Below are 27,024 nucleotides of genomic sequence, written 5' to 3'. Positions count from 1 at the left end.
CTCAGTCACCAACACCAACGGGAATTCAGACACAGACATGGAATGGGGAGGTGAGGGAGAGGGAGGGGCCCTATAGAGTCCCACTAAGAAACGTCCCACTAAGTCCAACTAAGAAACGCCCGAATGGAAGGTAGGCAAATATACGACGCTCGTGCCTGCCTGCAGTCCTGCAGACTGCGCTCGGAGCTCACAGGGAATGCTCATTCAAAATATCACCCAAAGTTTCTGCTGCGTCGAAGAAAAACCCTTTAGGAAGAATGAATTGAGTAAAGAATAACAAGCAGAAACTGCGAAATTCTTTCATGAAAAAAATATCTTTCGAAGTTCGACAGGTCTCTACAGGCTCTACAGTTCGTTGACCGCTGTCTCATCGATTTGAAAAGCGCTGGCTAGGCAAAGGCCGGAAGATTACCAACAAAACCATTTTTTAAAAATCGCGTACAGGAAAACTAGTTGCCTAAGAGCAAAGTCGAAAGATCCGTCATAAATATTTATCTTTTCAAGAAGATTATTAAGATAACTTAATGTTTTTGAAAATTTTCATGCAGCAAAAGGTTTTTTTTATTTCTTTTTTCACGTTGGTGGTGTTGGTTGTGAGGGATCGAGACGATCGAAAGGAGAAAAGCTCGAGATCGATTCTCGAATCGCGCTAGTGCTGCTTTGCGACGTCCGCGGACGACAAGTTGAATTGAGGGGCGTTGATTTCGATCGTGATCTAAGTGTCGTAAGTATCTGTTTCTGTTACGATTGCCATAGTTTAGTTTCTATGAACTTTCGCATTCCTTCCAACCACTGCAAGACATCAATCGTTTGATCCCGTTTAATATTTTGTCTCCGGTCTCTGTCACTATCTACTACCACCTACTGTCAGTAGGTACTGGTTTTCATGAACTTTTCCCCATCATTCGACTATAAATGAAGTTTCTTTGCCATACAATTATCATTTATTACTCTTTCATTCGTTGCGCATTCTTTTTGCTCTTTAAACTGATTCTGAGTTCAGCATGAAGTGCTTTCTTTGATCTAACCTAACCTCTACGTCACCTCACCATTCATTTTGTCACTATCGTGTGTTTGTCTGTGGTATTCAGTCTACCATGTTGCATGCTCAGTCCAGTCAAGATTCTAAGCTTTGTCTAAATGTTGGCCATTTAATTTGAATTTTGTTAACAGGAAACAAAGGAATCACAATGACTGACTCCAAGTATTTTACAACTACAAAGAAGGGCGAAATATTTGAGCTCAAGTCTGAGCTGAACAATGACAAGAAGGAAAAGAAAAGAGAGGCTGTTAAAAAGGTTAAAAAAGCTGTTTTATTTCAATCAAGTTGTACATTTCTTTAGTCTGGTAGTGATGCCATCTTGATGCTACCTTTATCTTTGTAGGTGATAGCATCCATGACTGTTGGCAAAGATGTTTCTGCTCTCTTCCCTGATGTTGTTAACTGCATGCAAACTGATAACCTGGAACTGAAGAAGCTTGTTTACTTGTACTTGATGAACTATGCCAAAAGCCAACCTGACATGGCGATTATGGCTGTCAACACTTTTGTAAAGGTATTCATCGCATTTATAGCCCATTGATGTTTTTTTCTATGTTAGTCACTGTCACTTACGATATTGTTCTCTCTACAGGATTGTGAAGATCCTAATCCCCTTATCCGTGCTTTAGCTGTGAGAACTATGGGATGTATTCGTGTTGACAAAATTACTGAGTACCTTTGTGAACCCTTGAGGAAATGCCTGAAAGATGAAGATCCCTATGTTCGTAAAACAGCTGCTGTATGTGTTGCGAAGCTTTATGACATCAATGCTCATCTTGTTGAGGATCAGGGTTTCCTGGACCAGTTGAAAGATTTACTGTCTGATTCTAATCCTATGGTAAGTTATCTATCAATATTTGAGTGCTTCCTTTATTCCCTGTAAGATGTTTCTAGTGATCATTATAATTATCATTGTTTTCTAGGTTGTTGCAAATGCTGTTGCTGCTCTGTCCGAAATAAATGAATCCAGTGCAAGTGGATCACCCTTGATTGAGATGAATGCTCAGACAATCAATAAACTGCTGACAGCGCTGAATGAGTGCACTGAGTGGGGTCAAGTTTTCATCCTCGATTCATTGGCGAATTACAGCCCAAAGGACGACAGAGAAGCTCAAAGGTACTGCCTGAATTTGTTCATTTAAAAATTTTGTCTGTGTGCTAGTAATTAGTTTGTGTCAAATTCAGTTAACCAAAATTTAATTTTTTTCCAGCATTTGCGAGCGTATCACCCCACGACTGGCTCATGCAAACGCTGCTGTCGTACTTTCAGCTGTGAAAGTCTTGATGAAGTTCATGGAAATGCTTCCCGGGGAGTCTGACTTTGTTCAGACCCTGACAAAGAAGTTGGCACCACCTCTTGTCACGTTGCTGTCCTCTGAACCTGAGGTAACATTAAGTAAACAACTTAATAAATAAGTTTGTCTTTTTTGAAGCTTTGGATCCTAATGCATCTCTTTATTTTCCGTTAAAATAATTTCTAGGTTCAGTATGTTGCTCTTCGAAACATTAATCTCATTGTCCAGAAAAGGCCTGACATCCTGAAACATGAGATGAAAGTTTTCTTTGTAAAGTATAATGATCCTATCTATGTGAAGTTGGAGAAGCTAGACATTATGATCAGGCTTGCATCTCAGGCTAATATTGCCCAAGTGCTCTCTGAACTTAAAGAGTAAGTGGACTTCAATTGTTGTTTGCGTGCCCTTATGAATTGAATTTCTCATTCTATTTTGCATTTTAGATATGCAACAGAGGTTGACGTGGATTTTGTCCGCAAAGCTGTTCGTGCCATTGGGCGCTGTGCCATCAAGGTTGAACAGTCAGCAGAACGTTGTGTTTCCACACTTCTGGATCTCATTCAGACTAAGGTATGAATTGAAAAATTTAAATTTAGTGTTTTTCTCTAATGTTCTTATTGTCAAATAGTTTTTAATTGTTTTGTTTTAAATTATTATAGGTGAACTACGTTGTCCAAGAGGCTATTGTTGTCATTAAAGATATTTTCCGCAAGTATCCAAACAAATATGAGAGTATTATCTCGACTCTTTGTGAGAATCTGGACACTTTAGATGAGCCTGAGGCAAGGTAAGACTAAGAGAAATTGTATTGTTCATTTGTTCACATATTTTTATTATTTCTATCATTTAACAATTTCCTTCATCTTGCAGGGCATCAATGATCTGGATTATTGGAGAATATGCTGAACGAATTGACAATGCAGATGAACTTCTGGAGAGCTTCCTGGAAGGTTTCCATGATGAAAATACTCAAGTTCAACTGCAGTTACTTACAGCAATTGTGAAGTTGTTCCTGAAGAGGCCTTCAGACACCCAAGAGCTTGTACAGCAGGTAATGTTTACTTAGCATTATCTTGAAAGCTGTTATTTTTTTAATTAAGTTCAGTTTGAAGGTTGACTGACTTATTGTCATATTTTGCAGGTTCTCAGTTTGGCAACTCAAGACTCTGATAACCCCGATCTGAGAGACCGTGGTTTCATTTACTGGCGTTTGTTGTCTACTGATCCCGCTGCTGCTAAGGAAGTTGTGCTTGCGGAGAAGCCATTGATTTCAGAAGAAACCGATTTGATTGAGCCAACTCTGCTTGATGAGTTAATTTGCCACATTTCGAGCCTTGCTTCTGTCTACCACAAACCTCCCACTGCCTTTGTAGAGGGACGTGCAGGTCTCCGCAAGTCCCTTCCAGCCAGGCAAGTTATCTTCTCTGCTTCACTCTGGAATGATTCGACATGTATTGTACAGTGTAAGAGTTAATAAGATTTATATATATTTTTTAGGACTGGTTCACAAGAAATCTTCAGGGAGAGTGCTGGTGGAGATCAGCCTTCCATCATCCCAACTCAAGAGTCTCTGATTGGAGATTTGTTGAGCATGGACATAAGTGGCCCCGCTGCCCCAGCAGCTCCCCAGACACAACCTGCCGGATCCAGTGGCCTTGATCTACTTGGTGGTGGCATCGACACTTTGGTTAGCCCACATCCAGTTTATTTTATTTTTATTTTTTTAAATCCTCTTACAGCAGATTTAATATTCATATTGTTTTTCTCTTTTCTAGTTGGGTGGAGATGTTGGTGCCGCTGCAGCTGCGCCGATCTCCCAAACTACCACTGGTTTGCTTGGGGACATCTTTGGCTTCTCTGCTGCTCCCTCAATGTATGTTGCTCCCAAAGTCAACTGGCTGCCAGCTGAAAAAGGAAAAGGCATGGACGTCTGGGGAACCTTCTCTCGCAAGTATGTCACTCTGTTGTCGTTCATTCATTTTATTATCTTGCCTGATCTCTCAGGTTTTTTAGCAACATGGTTCTATGGTATGTCTTTCTCGTTTTGTAGGAGTGGTCAGATATCAATGGACTTCACATTTACAAACAAAGCAATGCAGCCTATGGGAGGCTTTGCTGTGCAACTGAACAAAAACAGGTATAAGAAATGCATTGCAGGTGTAAGTGACTAGGGAAGTTTGTTACTTTGTATTGATTTTGCCTTTGTTTCCCCAGCTTTGGCCTTACGCCTGCGGCTCCTCTGCAAGTGATGTCCCCTCTGGCACCAGGAATGTCACATGAGGCTTCCCTAACTCTTGCCACCACTGGCGCTGTCCAGAGAATGGACCCACTAACAAACCTTCAAGTGTGTACTTATTGTGGTGTCTATTCACTGATTCAGGGTCAAGCATCAAAAGCAGTATACTTCATTAAGTTCTCTGGTTGTTACAGGTTGCGATTAAAAATAACATAGACATTTTCTATTTTGCCTGCGTTGTTCCAATGAATGTGTATTTCTGCGAGGATGGTCAAATGGACAAGAGGGTATTCCTTAACACATGGAAAGAAATACCAGCACAAAATGAAGTTCAGTTTACTTTGACAGATGTGCAGTGCAATCCAGGTCAGTTTTTCTGTTTCTCTTATTTGGTTTGGTTTAATTCAGGCAAATGTAGTGTCACTGCTTCAATGTACCATTGTTTTCCTAAAAATCAACAGATGCTGTTGTCGCCAAAATGCAGCAGAACAATGTTTTTACCATTGCCAAGAGGAATGTAGAAGGACAAGATATGCTGTACCAGTCACTTAAGCTAACAAATGGAATTTGGGTTCTAAATGAACTGAAGATTCAACCTGGAAACCCCAATATTACTGTAAGAAATTGTTCTTCGATATGAAATTATTCAATGAAGCATATTGCTGATTTCACCTTATATAACCCATGTCTGTTCTATTTGCAGCTCTCATTGAAGACCAGAGCTTTGGATGTAGCTGGTGGTGTCTTCCAAGCTTATGACCAAATTATTCATTCCTAACTCTTCTGCAGATTATTTTTGAATATATTGATATGCTGTTAAAGTGGTTCTATGCAATACCTGCTTAATTGTAAATATTGTTTTATTGTTGGAAATCAACGTCCCAATGTTTCAGTATTTAATCATATGATCATACGAGCTTGCAAAGTGTATCTGTGGTCAAGATTAGCAATCAGAAACAAAATATGCCCAACATTCCTGCCTTTATTGTCAAGGCACTTTTTAAAAGTTGTAAATAAATATTTCTTGTGTATCTGAATTTGGAAGTTCAAATTGAAATGTTATTGTTAAGACAGGCAAGAAAACACCTCTGTTTTAATGAATTTTTGTGTGATGAACCTGCAGCTTAAGCTGGTGTTGTGACTCTTGTCTCATTTTTAATGATCTGCAAAGTACCAAATCAAATAAATGAATTAAATGAAATGTTATTCTTGGAAATCATGTTAGAAGTGCTTTATAAGTCACTGTTATATACCTATATGTATGTTCTTTTTTTGTGATATTCAGATGCTTCTCTAAAAACATGCCAACAGTGTTGTTGACTCACAATCCCTGTCTGTGAGGCTCTATAAACTTTTAATGGAGGTGTGCCATTTGTGCATATTTGTGTATGAAACATATCTGCAGCACATGTTGAAAATTTGGCTATGAAGCCTCCATTTGAGGCTGCATGTATATAACTGAGTGGATGTCCTAATGATCCCCAGTGAATGGATGTAGTTATTCAAAATACATGAGCAGTAGATTATTGTTCCTGTTGTAATGCTGCCTGCAGTATTATTGTTGGTAGAAATGTGTGTTAGTTTGGCGTTGGGCTATTTGTGCAGACTGTAATAAATGTCACTGCTCCTTCCCCGCCTTAAATTAAACTACTATTAATAAAACTATTATGAAAGTGCATTTTCATCTCCTTCATTCTCTCTCTGTTCCACCCTGGCTTCAAGACCACCCCCAAGTAGAAGTGGCAGTGGTCATGGTATGCGATGATGCGATAGTGTCGGCCGAAGTCCTACTCGCAACTGCGAAAGAAAATCACTGCATTAATTTGCATTCCAAAATTATATTCATTCGTCCATTGATTTTCGGAGTACTTGTGACTTTCAAAACGCCTGCGTATAGGCAAAAGGTGCGACATCCCCTGTTAGGACCGTGGTGCCGCGTTTGCCCGCCAGGGAGCAGCACTGGTGAACCGTTACAGTACCCAGCTGGCCGTGACCCAGGAGGGGGGAAGGGATTTGACATTTTGTAAAGCTCAGAAAATGAAGCCCTCCGTGTTTTAATATGAAATTTTTAAGGTCTGCAGGTAGAATTTATTGAATGGATAATCATTGTTGTCAATTATAGTCGATGCAGTCTCATCGACATCAACAGCGCAATTAAAAACCGATGATATATGAGGTACGTCGGCTGCTAGTAGCAGACTACTCTATCACTACTCTGCTTGTTCAAATTTGTTAACTGTATTTTGGAGTTTTCTTGAAGCACATTGTTATACCTATTTTTGTATTGTTGATATCAGTGTGCCCATGCGTGTATACGGGTTGGCTCGATTCACGATGTCAAGGCCATGTCTTGTCATGATTGCCAGGCAGAATATTGACTGAATATTGACATAACATGACGAAGTGCCTCACAAGTTTCAATATAATTAGCTAGTTCCTTATTAAATAGAGACTCTTGCAAAAAAAAATTCAAAAAAGAATAACAGGAAAGAATTCTATTGTTTCTGTGCATATCCTGTCTTTTAAATGTCAAGACCTTTAAGAGAACGATCTGTTTTGCAGAAAAATGTTGGAGTTCACATACAAAGGTGTGAACCTATCAGTTCCAAGTACAGGTGGACCAGAATGTGCCAACTATCTACCTGTTCAAAGAAGGATATGGGAAACAATTTTTGGCGTAGCATTTGCGGGTCTGTTAATATGGATCGGATGGAAAAATCTGTCTCCCGTTGTTAAACCATCACCCCTACAATGGAGAGACCGCTGGGGTCGCAATATCTTGCTAATGTCGATGTGTTTAGTGATTGGCTGTGAAGTGGGTTTCAAATTGCAAGCCCAAAGCACAATATTTCTGCTGAACCCATGTCATGTCACAACTGCAATTCAGGTAATGTCTCTCATGAAGTTACACACCTTAATGAGGGACGGCATGAAAGGATATCTGAGTGTTTACTTTAATTTCAGATTTACCTATTAGTAGGCCAGCCAAGTAAACTGTTAACATCAGCTTTTCGGATACATCTAAATTTTCTGAATGGTCCAATTCTAGCAACAGTGTTTCCAGAAACATTGTCAAGACAGGTAGAGCCAATAATTCAATTTTTATGGGATTAATGGAATGACTGGCTTTCAATATTGACTTGGTTGCTTTTTTTTGTTTGTCTTGCAGTTACCGTGTGAGCTATTTGTGTACTGGGCACAACATGGACTGATGGTTATTGCACCCTTCTATATGCTTCGCCTTGGAGGTAAATGATTTCTTCTAAAATTCAATCATGGAAGTGCCATTGCTTCTTGGTATTTGTTCTTTTCAGGTGTTTACAATATGGAGCCACTTTCTGACTTAAGCTGGTGCATCTTTTCATATGGATTGCTTATCATGTACCACTTTGTGATATTGCAAGGTCTAGGCTTGGTAAGTATACTATTCCCCTCAGCTAATGCCTTAACGTAATTTTATCATAAGAAAATTGTCACATGTGACTTTCTCCATTTTCAGCCCTCTGAAATAAATCTTAATAAGATGCTGTGCCCTGCATCAAAAGATCCATTTTCTGGACCAAACTACAGAATATGGGGCACCCTACATCAGATGCTGCTCTGCCCTTTGGCGTGCAAACTGTTTATAGTCGGTGCTAACTACTTCCTTACTCAATGCAATGCGACTAAAATTAAGCAACATTTACATGACGAACTTCCACCTCCAGCTAGTCCTGAAAAAAATAAGAAAGGAAGTCATGGGGACTAATTATTCACCTGGTACACTCAATTGTAACAATTTATGCAAATATTTCCTGTTTAAGTATTGACTTTTTCACTCATAGGTGGTTTCTTCACTTTATTTTAGAAGCTAATCAATATACTATTATTCGGTATATTTTTGTTCATAAATGGTTAGAAGTTTCGCAACGTCGCAAAACTCAATATTATCTTGTAAACCTCATTAATTACCATTTCACAAATTTCTGCATGGATACATTTCTGTTAGTGCTACGTCCTGCAGGGAGCATGTGTTAAAAAATTGTAATTGTTAAAGTAGATTTTATAAAGCTTCCAGACTTTCTTTCTCTTTGAAGGGTAAAATATTGTTGTATTCAAACAAAACTACCAAGTCCACGTTATCATAAAAATCATGGTAGCTTCCATGATATGAGTCCCATTGAAACTTTTTGTAACTTCATACCTAGGACTTAGAATTGTCAAAAATTCGTTTTAGGAGCTTTTTTTGAATAAGGTGTACTTTCAAGAATGCTGCAGTTTTTTTCTTGACAGTTTTATTCCAAAGAAACATGGTGTGAAGTGACCTCACAAATTAAAAAATTAAGCTAAAGAATTAAAACTTTGTTTGTGTGAACTGTTTTGTAAGGATCTACAAGTAAACAGCATGTCCATCTTTAGCTGGGTCAGTGCAACCATGTGCCTTATTCCATGAAGGCTGTGTTTAGTTATATTCTGCAATGTGTGATATTTGTGATGAACCACACTATCTGATGCGTGTGATACATTTATTTCTCGCTAGGTCTTCTCTGTCACTGAGTGCATATTGCGTGTGTTTGTTGTGTGAACACCCCCTGTAGTGTGTTCTATTGAGAGACAAAGTGTCCCAAGGGTTCTTGCGCTCTTCATTCTGCAGCTAGCACAAATTGAAGTCCATTATAGCAGACAAGATCTAAATAATGAATTTTGTGCATTCAGGATGGCTTAGCGGTTTGTGTGAGGTGAGACTGTTAAAAGAACTTTCCACCTTGTGAGGCTGAAATTGAGTGACCATTACCGTTGTCTGAAAGGACAATATAAGCCTCATAGTCAATAATTTTTTTGCACATTATTTGTACACTAATATTCTTACCTTCTCCTTTTGATGTGTTCTTTGGACAACTTCCCCAAACAAAGTGTCTTTTATACATTCATACTTTCCTTGTTACAAATATAGCACATCTATTTTGCACTTATTTTCAAAAAAAAAAAAAAAAGAAAGAAAATAAATAACTTAGGTTCTGAGGCACATAAGATACATGCTACAGTCGGCCATTAACATTTTATGGCTAGTGCATCCATTGTAATTGCTCAAGGAAGTCAATGCCACCTTAATTGTCTTATATACCATTCTATTACAGGGTGAATCTTTATGGTGAATTCTAAACCTTATGTTTAAAAGCTTGTGATGTGTAGAAGATGCATTACTTTAATTATTGCATTTCTTTTTCTAGTGCCTTATGTCCACAGATTCACCCCAAATGGCTGTAATTTATTCTTGCCCAAGTAGTGTCTTGACTACTATTAGGGAAATGAGGATATTTCACGCTTCCTTCCATGAGAATTCCACTCGTTTTTAACCGTAAAAAAAGAAATATTTCATTCCTTGTATAAACTTTTTCTTGAAAGTGAATTAATTAATTCAGTAGTTAACTATGGAATCGAAAATCCATCATAAAGTATGTAACTTTTAAGCACCATATGTGCACAACTGCATTTTACAGTAATTGGTGCGGATTAAGCCTTGACCTCTTCTTGATTGCTCACTGCATAGCAAGACTAAAATGACATTTTGTACTGCCTAAAGAATTGCTTTATTAGATGCCTTTACTCAAAGTAAGCCATGGTCGGTTTAGAAGTAGATTACAGTATTAGTTACTGCTAATATACAGGGTACAAATATATCTTCCTGTAGCTTTTTGAGAAATGCATTCTAATTGTCTGTTTGGGAAGGCTGTACTTTAAGGTATAAATACTATTAGTTCTTTACATTTCTTTCTGTGTAGAAAAGTAAGAAATACAAGTACTATGCTTGGCATGATGTGCAACTTGTGAGAAAGTGCCACAGATTCAGGTGTTTCACTAAAAACTGTGCAGTATGGAAAAACCATAAAGATTTTTTACAAGTACTGTTAAATGGTTTTCATAGAGCAGAAATTTGACCTGAAATTGCAGTTTCAGATTTCTCCCAATCTGACCAACAAGTCTTACTGATAAACAAATGCAGAAACACAGAAAAGTGAGAGGAGTTCAAGGGAATAGGCCACTGATATTATAAGAAAATATAGTTTAGCTTTAACTCCATGGACGTAAATAACATATAAACCAAGAGCTATCACTCGCCTTTTATCAAAGATACATGCTAATCTTAGTAATTGATTGAATGTGCTTACCTACAACAGCACCTCTTTTTCACGCTTGCACCCTGGGGGGTAGTGGGGGTGGGAAACTGGATCATACCATCAATTTACTGACCACATACTTCTGTCATGGGGTTTATGGGCCGCGGTCCAAGGCCTGGTTTTCAAACACAAGGAAAGGCCCACAGTTTGATGGGTTACGGCCGAGTCAGAGTACAGCTGCTCTGCAATGTTCCTTAAAATTAAATAATAATGGCAGACTTGATAAATTGTATGAGTGAACTCTTTTTATCTTTGAACACCTATAAACTGCTTTTGCTGACCCTTACAGATTAGTTGCAGGTGGTAGAACTTGAAATATTTTGCCTAACATTACTATTGACTGAATATTGTGCATGTCTTTGCTGCCTCTACTTCTCAGACATGCTCAATTAATGGGCATACTTCTAGTAGATTCTGAGATGAAGGATGCTGTTAATATTTCAGTCGACTGGACACAAAACTTGTTTTAATTTTTCTGTTTTATATGCAGAGAGAATGTAAGGAACAAGTTAACCAAAGAATGAGTTAAAAAGGCCCAACTTTAATATGAAATAAAAATTCTTAAGTAAATATTTACATAGGAATTGGCAGAAGAATAAATAGTTAGCTGTATAATTTACCGTACCTATCTGAATCAGTCATTTTCGTCAGAATCAGCATCGCTCTTACTGTACTCGTCTTCATCAGAATTAGAATTAATTTCAGTGCTAGAATCCAACTCTTTGAGAGCATTCTTCTTAAATTTTGCATAAGCTAAACCATACATTCGTACATCACTTGGTGATAACTCTTCATTGTATATTAATCTTTCATCATCACTATCACTGCTCAGCTCGTGATCTCCTGATGAAACAGAAGCATGGCTTGTTAGTGTCTAAATTGTTGCATAGTGACATGGTCACAATTTTAATAAATATGACTTACCAAATGTGACTTTTCCAAAACGACTCGCAAGGCCACCATCTCCATCACTGCAAAAGTTCAAAAATAAATTATGCATATGCACTATGAAGCACAAAATCATTTAGTGTGTGAATGTACTTAATTAACCACTGCAAACTCAATGGCAAAGCTTTAATAAAATATGCAGATGCTTTACCTATCTCCTCCTTCTTCATCATCTGGATAATCATTTCTCCAATTATTTTCATCATTGGAATCATCATCATCATCCATAAGAGGTGAATCACTATCACTGTTTCCGCCTTCTGCTCTGTTATTTCGATAGGTATCAAAAACCAATTCATTCTCGACTGGAGCAAAGCTGTCAGCGACACCAATAAAATGTTTATTTTGTAACTTTTTAGGGTAATTTGCAAGGATAATTTGTTTAAACAGAAAAATGTAACAACTTAAGACTTACCTAACAAGGCCATCCAACATTAAATCATCCACATCAATGTCTTTGGCATCAGCCTCAATATAATACAAGTCATAAACATACTGAGGATCTTTAGAGTTTCCATCAAACTGATTTTCTGAAGCCTTAGAATCCTTTTCAACCTGAAGCAATGACATTCAACATGATCAACTTATCCCAGCTATACATAAAAATTTAACACAAGAACAATAGGACAGAAGTGCATAAATAATTACATTCTTTGAATCCAATTGAGATTCAACATCAAGCACAGTTATGGAATTTTGGTTGCCATCTTTTTCAGGATCACTTTCATCCTTGGACCCAAGGGTTCGGAAATAGTTTACCAGCTGAAATGAGTTATTTCATTTCCATTAAATCAAGTAACTTCACTAAATCAAACATGTCTTGCCATTTTGGGATCCTTTTACCTTATACCGATTCCCTTGTGAAGACGCCTTAGCCTGAGCACGAACTTTTCCCAACAAATTAGGTACAGGTGTAGAAGCAGTCTTCACATCGGCCTTAGTGAGCTTATCTGGATGGAGCAAAGCAATATTTTCCTCCTGAAACAGAAAAATAGTGAATAGTGGTTCAGAGTACATTTTCGACACACAGTTGGAGCAGTTTGTGAGTCATTGGAAACTCAGGATACAGGGAATGAGTTGTGTCTAATCAATCAGAGAGCACAGTTGGAAGGTCAAAAACTGCAACAGTAGAAACGACACCTTACAAGTGGGATGTGGTTCGGGCACCTAGAAAAACACCATGAGAAGGGTGAGGTTAGGACGGGTTTGCAGCGACGCATACCTGATCCTTGACAGTGCCGGCAAATTTGAATACAGTATCCACAGCGTCTCCATTTTCAGCCTCTGTTTTTCTCCGTTTACACGAAAGAATCAATGCGCCGCTTGGCTCCTCGTTCAAGGCGCGTTTTACTCGCACGACAGCCGCCATGTTTATGTTTGGCTCTGCGACTTCGAGTGACGTCACTTGGTTTCTAGTGAAGCGGGGGAGGATGGGGTGAGGGGGGGGGTTAGGGAGGTCATGCGCGCGCGCGGGACCTTTTGGTTTGGCGCTGGCACCAGATCGGTGATCGTTTTCGTGGGTTACTGGTACTGGAGGCCTCTGGCTAACGAGTACCGTTGGTGCAAGAAAAGAAGTTCAATGCTAGCTCAAAATTTCATTAAAATACGTTGGTTTCTGTCGACTGTCCATTAACATGAGGCAACGTAGAAGGCAGCCTTGTGTCAGGAAATCAGGAAATAAATAATTCAATGGCAGTAGTTTCCATATTTGTAACAAAATATTTATTACAAAAGCCAATTACAAACAGTTTCATAAAAAGACGGCATAAAGAGGACATCTTGGCAGTGAATGTGGGGTATGACAATATTTAATTACTGCATTGGTTTGAAAAGTCTGATTGAATGGAAAAAATATTTACAAAGATTTCTTAGGGACGGATGGTCATATGGCAACAGTTCCCCAAGACAAAAGAGAAAAGAAAATTATTTTATGAACACTTAAAATACAGGTGAAACAAACTCTGAAACCCAACCCATTGATGCTCATTGCAATCATTAAGTACTGTAGGTATTAAAAAAATGAAAATTGAACCATTGCTTAAGATCAGCTCTGAGCAGGAATGGGTTAAGGTGATTTGTCTCATTGGTAACAAGCCTCTGCGCTTTCTCAGTTGCCATTGACAACAATTTGACAACATAATCTTCACTGGAGACAAGGGTCAATTGCAAGAGAGAAAGCCAACCAGAAGTGTCATCACTACAAAGATGAGTTGCTTGTAATCAATTTCAAAGACATTCATTTACAAATATGGCATATGCGCAAACACTGTGCAGAAAATGCTACCATATAGACAGAGATCATTGCAATAAATAACTATGGTTAATATACACGTACATTTCAAAATTATTTAAATATCCCATGTGGATGTGATTTTTTTTCCACCTAAGAACAGATTTGGCTAATGCTACTTGAGTTTCTCAAATATTAACACATCAGTCATAAAATTCCATTGGGATACAAAGTCCAATCAACAGTACAACAATTCACATTATACAGTATTCACATAATGATTCAATTAGAAATCTACAGTGTAACAGAAGTATACAAGTCTTCAAATTCAGATCTGCAGTCAAGTTTTGCAGCTCATTTGATGAAAAATTAAGTAAATTGATAAAATACTAATCACAAAACATATTCTATTGCCTTACTTTTTTTAGGACAAAAGTGATGGCAAAATATAAAATCACAGGTCATCTTAAAATATAAAAATTGGCTAAAAGTAGTATTTTAACAAGAACACTTGGCAACATCCTACCAAAAGGCACATGGCCCCACTTAACATTGTTAAAACTAAATAGAAGCTGTTGTATCACAGATAAGAGGCAGCATATCTGTTTAGTTGCTACACTTCACAACATGGCCAATACCACTAGTTGCTCGCAAGGGCAATACAAAAATCATCAGCCACTAAAACAATAATCAACTGTTGGACAAAAGTTTCAGCACATGCACCACTCTGCAAAGTTCACATTTTCTTAATCTCTTTTTTCTCAGAAAATCAAAAACATACTTTGGCACACCTTTCTAACTGAAAGACAACTGACACAAAGTGTCATTTTTATAAAATCTTAGACTAACATGTCGACTGACAGTTCACTCAGACTGGGAGATCACACAAATGACGAAAAACCTGGCAGTGGTGCACGTGACCTGGCCATATTGTTCATAATAATTTGTCCACCATTCAAACTCATGACAGCACTTCCCTCTGGTTCAGAGTCCGTGTAACTTGAATAATTTCGAACAGGTTTTTGCCGCTTCCAGGATTGACGTAAGGAATCATTGACATTTGCATAATGGTTAACAAATGAGTGAGGATCAGAACGCTCACTCTCTGGCTCACTTTCAGAACCCTGTAAACAGAAATAGAGATTGAATTAGTGATACATGAAAATAATATTTTTCTATGAAAGATGGACTTTTAAAGAATTGTATTTTTACCTGAGAATCAGAAGAGCTTATCTCAGATGGTTTTTCTGTAACACTGCTGTCATCTGGGTTTTCATCATAACCCTTTAAGCTCTCCTCATCACTGTGATAAGCAACTGAAGCTGGAGAGGGCCTCGGTGGTGATTTGCCCATCATTGGAGCAGGTGGACCTGGGTGGACTGGGGCAGTTTTCCGTCCCAGTGTGTTCCGTCTTCCCATTGTACCCATTGCACATGGCCCAACTGCACCTGCCTGATGCCTTGATCGATATAGTTCAAGGGCCAACTCCTGCCGATCGTCCATGTCCATAGCCATAGATTCTTCAAGTGTTTTCTGGGCTTCCTCTGCAATAACAACATCAGGTATTGAATTAGAAACTTCCTTAGAAGTATAGAAACAGAGGTGCGAAATGAATACTTTATGTGACACTCACGTTTGTACTTGTAACTCTTACTCTTCACACACAGTACAGCAATGACACATATAATAATGATAACAGAGCAAGCAGCAAGTGCCACCATGAACCATGTTTGTCGATAGAACGGCTTTTGCTGGAGATAGTCATATTCAAGGTATAACTTTGAGGGTGTCAATATCTGCCAATAAAACAAAAACATTTAAAATTCACTGCCGTAATAAATGGAATGATTAAAAAATGGAGAGAAAACTGTTCATACCACATCTTCTGAGTAGGCTGGGTAGCTAACACCATACTTGTTATATGCAATAACTCTAAAAAGGTAGGATGTAGATGGCAGAAGATTTTGATATGACACACTGAAATCTTGAAGTGGTCCGTTTGCTGTTCTCGCCACTGTGGTCCATCGACTTTCCTCTGAAGAAAAGAAAAAGAAAAAAGACACATAAGTAAAAGTATACAATTAAGAATGAAGTATACAACTAAAGATGAAAAGTCAATCAATCAAAATGCTGCAAACAAATTGCAAAAGAGTCTTCCTACAAAGAAAACAGTATCACAAGTCTTGCAATTAACTAAAGTATTTTAGAATATCAGACTAATCAAACACAAAAACTCAATTCTAGTGGAAAATAAGAATGTGCAAATTTATCAACCAGAAAAAACATAACAAAACTTTGCTAATTGGTCATGAGGTTTAAAGGAAAAAGGGGACTTCCATGTGTGTGACAAGAGGACACATAAACTAAAAGTGCTCACACCATTCACACTAGGCAAAATAGCGATTGGCATGACTTACGCTGTTGCCAAACTTGATGGACTGTTTATTATTAGGAAAAAATTGAAAACAGAAAAATTGAAATAAAGTAAAATAAAAGTCATGTGTGTCATACTGTATAGGGTTAAAATAAAATCAGGACACAAACCTTTAGCTTTGCTCTGAATATAGAAGCCAAGAATTGGCCCTCTTCCTGATGCACTATTGACCCAATGCATGTCAACACTTGTAAGTGTTTTTCCCAAAACCAGTTCCTTTGGTCGAGTAGGAGAACCATCTTGAGGGCCAGTTGTCACATTGGCACTAAAAGCAGGACCATAGTCAATGGTTTGGGCTCTCACAGTCACTAAATAGGTCACTTCCTCTTCCAGGGTCTGTACTAAGAGGCTCGTGCCTGTAACTTTCTGCTTCACCTGTTTGCTAAATTCTGTAAAAAAAAAAGCAATGATATTAGTTGACTTTCTTAGCGATAAAATTTCAGTTTGAAGAAAGCAGTTTTCATTACTTACGTTCGTTCTGCCCAGCAGTTTCATAAGTCACTATGTAGCCAACAAGTTCTCCATTGCGCTTCTTTGGTGGGTCCCACGACACCCTGACACTGCTCATAGTGATTTCAGAGAAGGATAAATTTGTTGGAGGTCCTGGAAGCCCTTGCAGAGTTCTAACTGTGATGGGTTTGGACCTAGGACCATCTCCAGCAGGGTTAAATGCTAGCATGGATATGCGATACTGGGTAAATTTGTCCAAAAAGACCAAGCTATGTGAATGAGATGTTGCTGGAACAACTTCAAGCTCCTCCTCTTGAGTCACATGATCATCCAATGGCTGAGGGGATTCTGTCACTAGGTAATAAATCTAAGAAAGAAATATTAAAATTAGAAACATTCCATTGAAAATGGTTTTTGTACAATATGCACAAAATACAAGTATCCTCAGCAATGCATACCTTGTAGCCAAGCAGGTCCCCATTTTGCTGACTCTGAGTTGGAGGTTTCCATTTTAGACGAACCTCTGTTGGTGACAAGGGTTCGGCCTCCACAGCCTGAGGTTCTCCAGTGGGCACAGCCTCACCAACATAAACAGTGACAGGGGGACTGGCTGGACCAGCACCTTGTGAGTTGAATGCAAGGACTACCACTTCGTAGTTTTTATCCCGAGTTAGGCCAGCAAGAACAATTCTAGAGGACTGCAGAAAACAATGCATGTTAAAGCTAATGATCAAGGATTAAAACAAAAGTACAGAAGTAAGTTTTTAAAAGAGGAATGTCTTACATTAGTGCCCATTGATTCTTCTTTAGGTGTAGCTTGAAGAGCAGTGGGAAATTCTGAACCAGGTTGATATACTATTCTGTAACCACCTGTCACAACATCTCCTGACCAAGCTGCTTCTGGCAAAGGATTCCAATGAACTTCAACACTAGTGGTTGTGATTGGAACCACCTTCAAACCACTAACTGCTTTTGAGGGAGCAGCACTAAGAGTTCGAACTTCAGCACTCTCTGCACTCCAGCCACTAGCGCCAATGTCGTTGTTTGCTTGAATGCGGAATCGATATGAGGTGAAGGGCTTCAGGCCAACAGCTGTATACGAAGTTGTTCCTGGGTCCACTCTCTCTGGGATTGTCTGCCATGAACTCCCACCTTCTGCCATTTGCACAGTATAATATCTGAAAACAGAAAAAAGAATTAAATTTTTTGTTAATATTACGTAAATTTTAAGCAGGATATACGGACAAAATTGATTTATACCTGAGAGGGGCGAAACCATCCCGGCCAGGTGTCCAGCTGAATGTGATGTGAGCACTTTGAACCTGGCTCCGTGAAACTTGGGGTGCTGATGGAGGTTGGGGAACCTCTCTGTTGTTTGTAGTCAAAACTAAAGCCGTGGCAGTCTTGCCCCATCCCAGGCGAGTTTGTGCAGTGACAGAAAACATGTAATACTGTTCTGGCTGCAATTCGGTTGCTCTGTAAACAAATTAATGAGTTAATGATAGTAATGCTATCTTTTCTCAAAATGACAAAAAAAAATTCTAATAAATACGTGTAACAAACCTGTAAGTGCGGTCAGATGGGGGGAACTCCCGAGAGAAATTGTAAGCACTGCCCTTTGACTCAAGGTGATAGGTTACTCGGTATGCTAAAATTTCGCCATTAGGCTCGTCAGGGACATCCCAAATGATTCGTGCAGTTGTGAGAGAGACATCAGGGAAGGATACATTGGAAGGAGCACCAGGGGCTAGAAAGATTTTAAAAATTGTAAAGTAAATGAAAAAAAAAAAGCAATAAATAATTTTAAAATTTGAAAGGGCAGGTATAGTGACTTACTGTCTTCGAAAGTGCGAACTCGAACCGGTGGTGCGGAGAGTTCTCCATCTCCAAGGCGGGTAAATGCAAGTACTTGAATGTTGTACTGAACATACTTTCTCAATTCTGTTAGGGTGGTGGTAAATGTCGAATTGCTAGCAATGCTTTTATACTGCACTGACACTGACCCTGTTCTAACACCCATTGGAGCAGAAGCTGCATAGTAAGCAACCTGAAATTGAGAAGCACAACATTATCAGATCTAGCATTTTAAAATTGAATAAAACTAGAAAATGTACAGTATTTTATTTTAATAAATAGTACCTTGTATCCTTCAATTTGGCCATTGCAATGCTCATGAGGTACTTCTCCCCATCGCACAACAACAGTGGTTGACGATGTTGCGTTGGCCTCAACATTCATAGGTCCAAAGGAGGGGACTGTAAGGCATAGACAATGGTAAGTTAATTGGGTTGTGATGATATGAGGATGGAGACACAAATGCAAAGAAAAGCTAGGCCATTACCTGACTCGCGAGTTCTTTCAACTGCTTTAGGGCTTGCTTGAGACGACCCTACATCGTTAAAAGCCCTCATTTCGATTTCATAAAGTGCAAACTCTTCAAGTTTATTCAGAATGTGACTGTTTGCAGTGTGGTCTTCAATGCTAACACTACGAGGCTGAACAGGAAGACTGCCAGGAGCCGTAATTTCTTTGAAAGTTATGTTGTATCCACGAGGATTGCCAAACCACTCTATTTGTTGAAGAGGCTACAGGAAAAAAGTGAAAATATTAGATGTGAATACACAACGAAATTGTAAGGATAGGGTGATGCATTTACTTTTAAAATCAACTTACAATCCAGCGAACTCGGAGCTCTGTTGCTGACATGGCACGTACAGTGACATTGTACGGTGGATGAGCAGGGGGAGCTTGAATAGTCTGGAATTCTTTGGTTGGTTCTGAAGGCTCACTAGGACCAACTACATTATTAGCAATAAGGCGAAGTTTGTAAAGTGAAAATGGTGTCAGTTTGTTAATGATCAGAGTTGTCGCATCAGGTGCTGATTCTTCATAGACAGGGAGCCATGTGCTGTTCCTCGCAGTCTGCGCCTGTAATTATAATAAAGAGTGTTAATCTTTCTATTAAAAATTCACATGGTGGCAAAAGGAAACCAAATCTTGATAAATACCTCCACAGTCCACTTAATGATGGAGGAATTGCCATCAAAACCAGGAGTAAATTGAAGTACCACTGAAAATGCTTCAATGTTAGTGACTGCTAGCTTAGTGGGTGGTCGAGGAAGAACAGGCTCCACACCAGACTGAAGTGACGCTACTTTGGCGACTCCAAGTCCCACAGAAGTAGCAGCACGGAGGGTAAACACATAATGAGTTGTTGCCTTTACGGAATAAAAATAAAGAATTATTAAGCAAATTTGAATGAAATAAAAAGTAAAAGGCAGGAGAGAAACAATCAATACATCAGATGAATAGGTATCTGCTTACCTGCAAGTGTTCTACTTTCAACTTATGAACATCATCAGTCAAATTCTGAACCTTGAGTGTGTCAGGCATGTCCTTCACTTGATAAGATAATTGATATCCAGTCAGAATACCATTGGTAAAACGTGGAGGAGACCACTTCACAGTAACAGCTCGGTCTGACACCTCATCAAATTGGAGATTGGAAATTTCATCTGGAACTGTAAGGCAGGAAACAATAAGTTGCACTAATGGCTAATGTCACTCATGATTGCATGTGAGTCATCAAATACAAACCATCTTCATTTGTTCGCACTACCACTGGTGCACTTCTCAGACCATCGCCTGGGTCAGTGAAGCATAAAACAGTAACATTGTACTCGCAATATTTTTCTAGGCCCCCTATAACAGCAGTCTGCTCAGCCAAAGGGTCAAAGAGGCTGGGTGGAACTGTCTCCATCCGTGCAGCCTCCTCTTCTGTTGCAGGATCGCCTTTCCATGCTTGAAGTCTGTATCCTTGGTTGATACCGTTGATTTTCTGTGGATCAGGTGGACGCCACCACACTTGGATAGATGTTGAGTTGAGAGAAACAACTCTCACTTGAGTTGGTGCGGCTTCAGGAACTGAAAATGCATTTCCACAATTTAAACATGAACTAATCTTGGGATTAACTATACTTTAATTATGTGAATTAGAAAACCACAAACCTCCTTCTTTAGTTTTAATTTTGACTCCCTCACTGAACACTCCAAGACCTTTATTGTTGTATGCTGCAATTTGAAACACATAGTCTTTCCAAGTGATCAACTCCTGCACAAGACAATTCCGTTGAGCCTCATTTGTAATATTCCTATAAGTCCATGGGCTTCCAGTGTAGCCATGCAGTCGGTATCGGATCATGTAGCCGAGTATTTGTCCGTTGCGGTGCTCCTCCAGAGGCGGTTGCCACTGGGTGATGATTTCAGAGGAGGACCTGGCAGAGCCCACCAAACCAAGCGGCGGTCCAGAAGGAGCTGCAAAGAAATGGGTTTACAATTTTTATCTTGAAACAAGCACTAACAGTTAAATAAACAGAATGTTGGGGGGACAGGGACAAACCTTCCTGGGGCAGCTCCAGGATGTTGCTGGGTTCTGACGGGGAGCCCTCCCCCACGGAGTTGACGGCGCTGACGCGGAACTGGTAGCGCGCGGCCGCCTTGAGGTTCTCCAGCAAGACCCAGCGCCGCGACGCCGACACGTTGGAGAGCTCCGTCACCCACTGGATGAGCGAGGCGGGCAGTTCTGTAGGGGCAAAGCGGCAAAGCACACGACACCGTCATTAGCATTCGGCCGGAGTCGGAGCAGTCATTCGTCAACGTCCGAGTCTTGTCTTTTTCACTCACCGAGGTCGGACACCTCGCGCTTCTGCACGATGTACTTGAGCACGGGGCTGTTGCCGTCGAAGCCGGGCGCCCAGCTCACGTTGATGGCCCTGGGGGAGACCAGCTCGTTCCTGGAGGCGCGCACGTTGGTGGGCGCGAAGGGCAGCTCGAGCACGGACAGGCGCGCCACCCGCGTCTCGTTGCCGCCCGCGCTGCTCAGCGCGCACGTGTAGTCCCCCACGTCGGACGCCCGCACCGCCTGGATCTCCAGAGTGCCGTCCGCGCCCACCGTGATGCGCTGGCTGCTCGGCGCCGCGCCGTTCACCTCGCCGATCAGCCTGGAGCCGGGAAAAAAAAAGTTTAGGCAAGCCCCTGGCGGGACTCGAACCCGCGACCCGCGGCCGACTCCAAGGGAATACTCACTCCAAACCTCGTGACCAGGACAAGCGGTACGGCACGGACGAGTCCCCCGAGACTCTGCACTGCAGGGTGGCGGTGTGCCCGAGGAGCACCCGGGTGTCCGCCGGCGGCTGGGCGATCTGGGTCCTCACTGCACACAAAGACAACCGTCACGTTCGCGTCCGACAAGCTGGGCCGCGTGTTCGGCGTGCGAGCGTGGGGCCGCTGGGGGGCGCAAGCTGTGAGGGGGTCGACGCCGTGGTCGTGCACGTACCCAGGACGGCGAGGTAGCCGGACGCCGTCACGGAGCCGGCCTCGTTGGAGCGGGTGCAGGTGTACTTCCCCTGGTCGGAGCGCCGCACGGCGGGCACCAGCAGGTCGCCGGAGTCCAGGATCTGTCCCCGTCCGTAACCATCCGGACCATCTTGACCATCTGCGGAGGGCCCCAAGCAAAGCAAACGTGAGGGGAGGCAGGGGAGGTGTGCACTGTAACTCCAACTCGCCGAGCTAGCACTAAAGATACTGCCGTTGCTTCGACTGGGCGGCTACGCGACAACGCTACGCGACACGTCTACCTAGTCTACTGCTCTACGTGCTGTCGGGCTGTCAGTCACGGGCAGGGTGGGGCAGCGGTCAGCATCGAGGCGGTGCCAAGCTCAGCAAGCCGCAGGGCCGTGTCGCGCCACTGTGCTGTACGTACCCATGAAGACCCAGGTGGTGTTGGGGGCGGGCGAGCCGGCCGCGCGGCAGCTCAGGGTGGCGTCCTTGCCGTCCAGCACCGTCACGTTCTGCGGCGGCGTCTCCATCACCGGGGCGGCGGCTGTGCGAGCAACAACAAGCGTCAACGAGTGCGTCAGGGACGTCTAGGACGTCGTCTAGGACGTCGACGACGAAGCGGGGCGGTGACGGGGCGACTACGCCTACAGGCAGGGGGGCTGTGATCGCCGACTACCACTAGGGCCACATCTACAAGCCAAGACCGCTACGGTAGGGGGAGAAAGAACTCGCAGAAAAATCAATTAGTACACACAGCTACGAGTAAGCTTGCAGTGCAAAACACAATGTAACAAGCGTTGGTAAGTGTTAACGTTCTGCTTCATCCAGCTGGTTCTCCAGGACAAAAAAAAAATTAGCCCGCTTTGAGGGACGCCTCGTGGTGGTGACGGATGCTAGAAGCCGTGTGGTTGTGAAGACAAAAAGCACAGTACGTATGTAACGCAAATGGGGGGGGGGGCACACCGTCGATTAATTTCAAGGAAGGAGAAGGAGAATGACAAAATCGAACGCCCTCGGAGGGAACAGTGCAGCTCACAAAACAAAAACACACACAAGCACACGCGCAAACACACACGAGGGGAGGGGGGCCATGTACATAACGGACACACAAACGCACACTCACACACACACACACAAGTTGGGATTGTTTGCAGCGAGGGGGGGGGGGGGGAGGGAAGGCCGCAAAGATTCACGGACTGGAACTACAGGCTGCCGCATTCAGCCATTCAGGCTGACGGGGGGCGATAGCGCGGCGCTAAAAACAAAAACAAACAAAAAGACGACACTATGCAAGTCGGGGAAGTCGGCGGCACTACACTGGACTGCATTGCTGCAACGAACGACGGGATGGGTAGCGGGAAGGCATCGGTCTCAGTCTCGCTTCCAGTCTTCCAGCTCACTAGCGGCTTCCAGTGTGCCTCCAGCGCGTGCTGCGCGTGTCAGGGGCGTCAGGCGGTGCCGGGCTCGTGCGTGCAAGTCTCCGGGCGCGCTGCAGTCCGCGATGCGGCGATGCGGCGATGCAGCCGGCGATTCCGTCCGTTCATTGTATACGTGAGCGGAGTGTGTGCGTGTGAGTGAGTGAGTGGGTGGCGTCGGCGTCCTCGTCTAGTCCTGGTCGTCTTCCGTCCGATCGCCGCGTCCAGGCCCTTTACTCGAATCAGCCAGTTATTGTCCCGTCGTCCATTGTTCCTCCGTTTCACCGTCCCCGTCGCAATCAACAAAACACACGCGCGCGTTCGAAAAGGCTAAACAACACAAATACACGACTAAGTCGAGTGCGACAAACATAAAAAGCGCGCTCAGAATTGGAGGGAAATGATCGTAAACGTGCTCCTCCGGAACTCATGCAGGTGCAGGGACGATCTAGGTGGTGCAAGAAAAACAACAAAAACAATTCAAGGATCAACACGAATGGAAGGCAAGGTCTTACTGCCGCTGTCAAAGTGCCACTGGTGCTCCGAATGGCGGACGCGAACGACGCGGTGGTCGGAGCGGCGCCAACGGCGGGCCCGGCGGACCCACGGGGCCCAGGGGGGCGGCGGGGGCCGGGGGGCTGCTTAATCAGGACGCATTAGTGGGGGGTCGATCGGGGCGCAAAGAGCAAACAACAACAACAAAACATGAAGCGGCACAGGGAGCCAAAATTAAAATCAACAACAACAGGGATGAGACACTGCGATGCTCAAATCATACACACTGTACAAAGTGCTCTATGGAGGCTGCACGCATGGAAAATACCGTGTCTGCGAAATGCACAAACGATTCAGGGCGAACGACACAGAGCGGCTCGAGCTCCGCTCCATTGATTCATTCTGCTTCAATCTTACAAGCTGGCTTACGCAACGGCACACAAGACGGCGCAACATTCAACATTACGGGTGAGGGGAAGCGCACAGCGCGCGGCGCAGCGCTGTTTTTATCCAACGTGCGTGCCGGCCTGGCCGATGCAGATGCACTGTTGCACTAGCAGGCAGACACTCACTCTTGACTCGCAGCCACAGGCTGATGGACTCCTCGCCGGCCTCGTTGGTGGCGAAGCACTGGAACATGCCGGCGTCCTCCATGTGCAGCTTCTTGACCAGCAGCGACCCGTCCAGCTCCAGGGCGTACCTGCGGGGGAGGAAGCGGATTCAAACAATCACACCAAAAGTTCGAAATGTTACTTTTCCTGAGCGCAAAGCGGGGCGCCTTGCGGCGCGCGTACCTGGCGTCGGGCCCGCTGCCGAAGACCACGGGCTCGGCGTTGCGGTACCACGACACGTTGGGCGGCGGCACGCCCAGCGCGTCGCACGGCAGTGTGACGGCGTGCCCGAACTCGGCCAGCACGTCGAAGCGCGCCGTCTTGACGAACGAGGGCTTCTCCTGCACCACCACGTTGGCCGAGGCCATGATGGTGTCGGCGCCGCCCGAGCGCAGGCGCACCGCGCACGTGTACTGGCCCGTGTGGGTCATGTTGGCCTCGAGCAGCGACAGCGTCCGGTTCCAGGGGTTGTTGAGGTTGTACAGAACGCCGCTGTTCTCGATGGGGATGCCGTCCTTGAGCCACACCGTCTCCAGCTCGTGCAGCGGGCGCGCGTTGGCCACGCAGTGCAGCTCGGCCAGCGGCTCGCCCTTGTGCACGTGCAGGTCCGAGGGCCGCACCACGAACTCGGGGTCCACCTCCCTGCGGAACCAAACAGTCAGCAACACGCCCGGCACAGAACCAACCGGAGGAAGAACCACGAACACGCACTTGTTGGGGTCGCCGCGCACCACGAGGCGCACGTAGGCGCTGTCCTCCTCCTTGCCGAGCTGCGTGTTGGTGGCCCTGGCGCGGTAGGCGCGCTGGTCCTGCTCGTCCGTGGCCAGGATCACGAGGTGGCCCTGCGCCGACACGGCGTACTTGTGGCTGTAGGGCAGCGGCCGGCCGTCCGCCTGCCACGCCACCGAGGGCGCGGGGTGCGACTCGAGCGGCGGCACGGGGATCACCACCGCGTCGCCGGACTCCACCACCAGCTGCTGCTCCTCCATGTCGGCGAACACGCCCATGTCTGCGGGAAGCCAAGAAACAAAAATTATTCACTGTCATTCAAGGTGGAGGCGGCCGTCGTGAGGTTGTGGTACTACTGACATGCGACGGTGACGTTGATGTGGTTGGAGACGATGGCGCCCACGGAGTTCTTGGCCACGCACTGGTACAGGCCCGCGTCCGCCCGCTGCACGTCCAGGATGCGGTGGTAGTTCTCCTGGGAGAACTGGTCGTTGAGGTAGCGGCCATCCTTGATCCAGCGGTACAGGGGCTGCGGGTAGGCTGCGACGAAGGGGCGAAGCTGGTTAGGGGGCGACAATCACTTTTTACAACGACAACACCACAGAAGCACGCTTCGACTGTGATCTTTCCTTCGGCTTCGGACCCCCTTTAAAAATGCAGCTCATGAGAAGGAACGGCCCATTCGGAATACTGATCGCTTCGCCTCGGCCCTTCTCAGGCCGAGCAGCCGGCCTGACAGGAATTCCAAAATAAAATCCCTGTCTGTAGGAAACGCCTTGGGTGTGTGTGTTGTTCGATGCACTTTCGAGGTAAAAGGGCTGTCCCCGTCCGTCCGCGTCTGCCGCGTCCTCCCCGTCAGCGCGCTGCAGCGATCGTCACTCGATCCGTTCGGTGGACCGTGAAAACGACTCGAGGTTGAACCCCTCGGCTTCGGCCCCTCGGCTTCGGCCCCTCGGCTTCGGCCCCTCGGCTTCGGCCCCTCGGCTTCGGCCCCTCGGCTTCGGCCCCTCGGCTTCGGCCCCTCGGCGCTCCGAAGGCCGAAGGCCGTGACACGCTGCCCAGGTGCGGAAGGCACTTTCCCTCCAACTGAAATAAACCACTTTTAGCACCGGGGAAAAAGAGGAGGGGGGTGTCTCCTCCAGACCGTTTAACGGTCCCCGACGAGGGTGCCCTTTCGGCCTGCAATTATTCACCACTCGTCGCGTCGTCTGCTGGCTGCCGGCACACTGCGTCGCTCCGTCTCTCTCGCACTCACGGGGCGTACGGAGGGCGCGAGAGGGGCCGGGACCGCCACGCATTCTAGGGGGCAGTGAACCTCGACAGCCGCCTCCCTTCGCGAGGGCTTTGCTCGTCGCTGTCTCACTCGCACCCACGCGGCGTTCCGTGTGGGTGTGAGAGAGACAGCCTGCAGGGGGAGCCGAGGCCTGGGCCGCCTGGGCCGGGGGTCAACCAGGCTGCAGACACGCGGCGGTAAATCCGGCCCCTCTCGCCGCCCCTTTGACAAACACGCCGGCGGCGGGAGGCGAACCCGGGAACCTGGCGTCGCTTTCTGACGGTGTACGCGTCGTCTCGACTTACACCAGTCAGCCAGTCCGCCAGCTCTCCCACGTGATATCGGATGGAAGCCGGACAAGCGCCCGCACT

The 27,024-nt window shown here is 44.1% G+C and overlaps 4 protein-coding genes across 9 annotated transcripts in view; 2 read left to right on the top strand and 2 right to left on the bottom strand.

The window, feature by feature from the left end:
• Window positions 1-586: 586 nt before the first annotated feature.
• LOC117639217 (AP-1 complex subunit beta-1) lies at window positions 587-6,251 on the top strand. The gene is made up of 18 exons (XM_034374667.1): window positions 587-724; window positions 1,174-1,298; window positions 1,386-1,556; window positions 1,635-1,880; window positions 1,966-2,159; window positions 2,254-2,428; window positions 2,524-2,711; window positions 2,781-2,907; window positions 2,997-3,124; window positions 3,208-3,388; window positions 3,479-3,747; window positions 3,835-4,024; window positions 4,113-4,288; window positions 4,388-4,474; window positions 4,552-4,681; window positions 4,768-4,939; window positions 5,035-5,189; window positions 5,277-6,251. Exons 2-18 carry the CDS (start codon window positions 1,191-1,193, stop codon window positions 5,349-5,351), a joined length of 2,772 nt encoding a protein of 923 aa, XP_034230558.1. The 5' UTR covers window positions 587-724; window positions 1,174-1,190; the 3' UTR covers window positions 5,352-6,251.
• A 282-nt stretch (window positions 6,252-6,533) lies between these two features.
• LOC117639219 (transmembrane protein 164) lies at window positions 6,534-9,562 on the top strand. 4 transcript variants are annotated; one of them, XM_034374670.1, is made up of 6 exons: window positions 6,534-6,749; window positions 7,136-7,460; window positions 7,538-7,654; window positions 7,743-7,821; window positions 7,888-7,988; window positions 8,073-9,562. In XM_034374670.1, exons 1-6 carry the CDS (start codon window positions 6,745-6,747, stop codon window positions 8,319-8,321), a joined length of 876 nt encoding a protein of 291 aa, XP_034230561.1. In that variant the 5' UTR covers window positions 6,534-6,744; the 3' UTR covers window positions 8,322-9,562. The 4 variants fall into 4 exon arrangements, with proteins under 4 accessions (XP_034230561.1, XP_034230563.1, XP_034230560.1 ...); XM_034374672.1 differs by lacking the exon at window positions 6,534-6,749 and adding an exon at window positions 6,792-6,811; XM_034374669.1 differs by lacking the exon at window positions 6,534-6,749 and adding an exon at window positions 6,863-6,891.
• A 1,690-nt stretch (window positions 9,563-11,252) lies between these two features.
• On the bottom strand, window positions 11,253-13,093 carry LOC117639218 (probable RNA polymerase II nuclear localization protein SLC7A6OS). The gene is made up of 7 exons (XM_034374668.1): window positions 12,902-13,093; window positions 12,523-12,657; window positions 12,328-12,441; window positions 12,095-12,234; window positions 11,831-11,995; window positions 11,656-11,702; window positions 11,253-11,574 (listed from the first exon to the last, which is right to left on the bottom strand). The coding sequence occupies exons 1-7, from the start codon at window positions 13,046-13,048 to the stop codon at window positions 11,366-11,368; spliced, it is 957 nt and encodes a 318-aa protein (XP_034230559.1). The 5' UTR covers window positions 13,049-13,093; the 3' UTR covers window positions 11,253-11,365.
• Window positions 13,094-13,375: 282 nt separating this feature from the next.
• LOC117639408 (protein sidekick) overlaps window positions 13,376-27,024 on the bottom strand; it is a 40,157-nt gene continuing 26,508 nt past the window's right edge. The window contains exons 3-29 of one of the 3 annotated variants that reach the window (XM_034375021.1): window positions 25,741-25,920; window positions 25,363-25,660; window positions 24,835-25,293; window positions 24,613-24,740; window positions 22,555-22,674; window positions 22,129-22,287; window positions 21,879-22,005; window positions 21,477-21,793; window positions 21,193-21,375; window positions 20,802-21,107; window positions 20,391-20,717; window positions 20,118-20,314; window positions 19,802-20,011; window positions 19,467-19,721; window positions 19,135-19,378; window positions 18,933-19,048; window positions 18,630-18,840; window positions 18,357-18,540; window positions 18,054-18,269; window positions 17,578-17,971; window positions 17,252-17,491; window positions 16,815-17,160; window positions 16,454-16,732; window positions 15,787-15,944; window positions 15,543-15,705; window positions 15,122-15,453; window positions 13,376-15,033 (exon numbers count right to left, since the gene is read on the bottom strand). In XM_034375021.1, the coding sequence (XP_034230912.1) occupies window positions 14,791-15,033; window positions 15,122-15,453; window positions 15,543-15,705; window positions 15,787-15,944; window positions 16,454-16,732; window positions 16,815-17,160; window positions 17,252-17,491; window positions 17,578-17,971; window positions 18,054-18,269; window positions 18,357-18,540; window positions 18,630-18,840; window positions 18,933-19,048; window positions 19,135-19,378; window positions 19,467-19,721; window positions 19,802-20,011; window positions 20,118-20,314; window positions 20,391-20,717; window positions 20,802-21,107; window positions 21,193-21,375; window positions 21,477-21,793; window positions 21,879-22,005; window positions 22,129-22,287; window positions 22,555-22,674; window positions 24,613-24,740; window positions 24,835-25,293; window positions 25,363-25,660; window positions 25,741-25,920 (6,392 nt within the window). In that variant the 3' untranslated portion in view covers window positions 13,376-14,790. Of the gene's footprint in view, window positions 15,034-15,121; window positions 15,454-15,542; window positions 15,706-15,786; window positions 15,945-16,453; window positions 16,733-16,814; window positions 17,161-17,251; window positions 17,492-17,577; window positions 17,972-18,053; window positions 18,270-18,356; window positions 18,541-18,629; window positions 18,841-18,932; window positions 19,049-19,134; window positions 19,379-19,466; window positions 19,722-19,801; window positions 20,012-20,117; window positions 20,315-20,390; window positions 20,718-20,801; window positions 21,108-21,192; window positions 21,376-21,476; window positions 21,794-21,878; window positions 22,006-22,128; window positions 22,288-22,554; window positions 22,675-23,448; window positions 23,474-24,612; window positions 24,741-24,834; window positions 25,294-25,362; window positions 25,661-25,740; window positions 25,921-27,024 lie in introns of those variants that run through there. The other 2 variants (XM_034375022.1, XM_034375023.1) reach the window with 2 other exon arrangements.

Source organism: Thrips palmi, unplaced genomic scaffold, assembly GCF_012932325.1.
Source record: "Thrips palmi isolate BJ-2018 unplaced genomic scaffold, TpBJ-2018v1 HiC_scaffold_11, whole genome shotgun sequence".
NCBI classification, from domain to species: Eukaryota; Metazoa; Arthropoda; class Insecta; order Thysanoptera; family Thripidae; genus Thrips; species Thrips palmi.
Note: the sequence above shows the minus strand (reverse complement) of the source record. Positions and strands in the feature narration are given on the sequence as shown.

Excerpts from the sequence above, each read along its gene's own strand:
- LOC117639217 (XM_034374667.1), top strand. The coding sequence starts at position 1,191 with ATGACTGACTCCAAGTATTTTACAACTACAAAGAAGGGCGAAATATTT. Across the intron at positions 1,299-1,385 it reads AAAGAGAGGCTGTTAAAAAG|GTGATAGCATCCATGACTGT; the intron begins GTTAAAAAAGCT and ends TTATCTTTGTAG. Across the intron at positions 2,160-2,253 it reads GACGACAGAGAAGCTCAAAG|CATTTGCGAGCGTATCACCC; the intron begins GTACTGCCTGAA and ends ATTTTTTTCCAG.
- LOC117639219 (XM_034374669.1), top strand. Across the intron at positions 7,461-7,537 it reads ATGTCACAACTGCAATTCAG|ATTTACCTATTAGTAGGCCA; the intron begins GTAATGTCTCTC and ends CTTTAATTTCAG. Across the intron at positions 7,822-7,887 it reads CTATATGCTTCGCCTTGGAG|GTGTTTACAATATGGAGCCA; the intron begins GTAAATGATTTC and ends TGTTCTTTTCAG.
- LOC117639218 (XM_034374668.1), bottom strand. The coding sequence starts at position 13,048 with ATGGCGGCTGTCGTGCGAGTAAAACGCGCCTTGAACGAGGAGCCAAGC. Across the intron at positions 12,442-12,522 it reads CACAAGGGAATCGGTATAAG|CTGGTAAACTATTTCCGAAC; the intron begins GTAAAAGGATCC and ends AACTCATTTCAG. Across the intron at positions 12,235-12,327 it reads CTCAATTGGATTCAAAGAAT|GTTGAAAAGGATTCTAAGGC; the intron begins GTAATTATTTAT and ends TCATTGCTTCAG.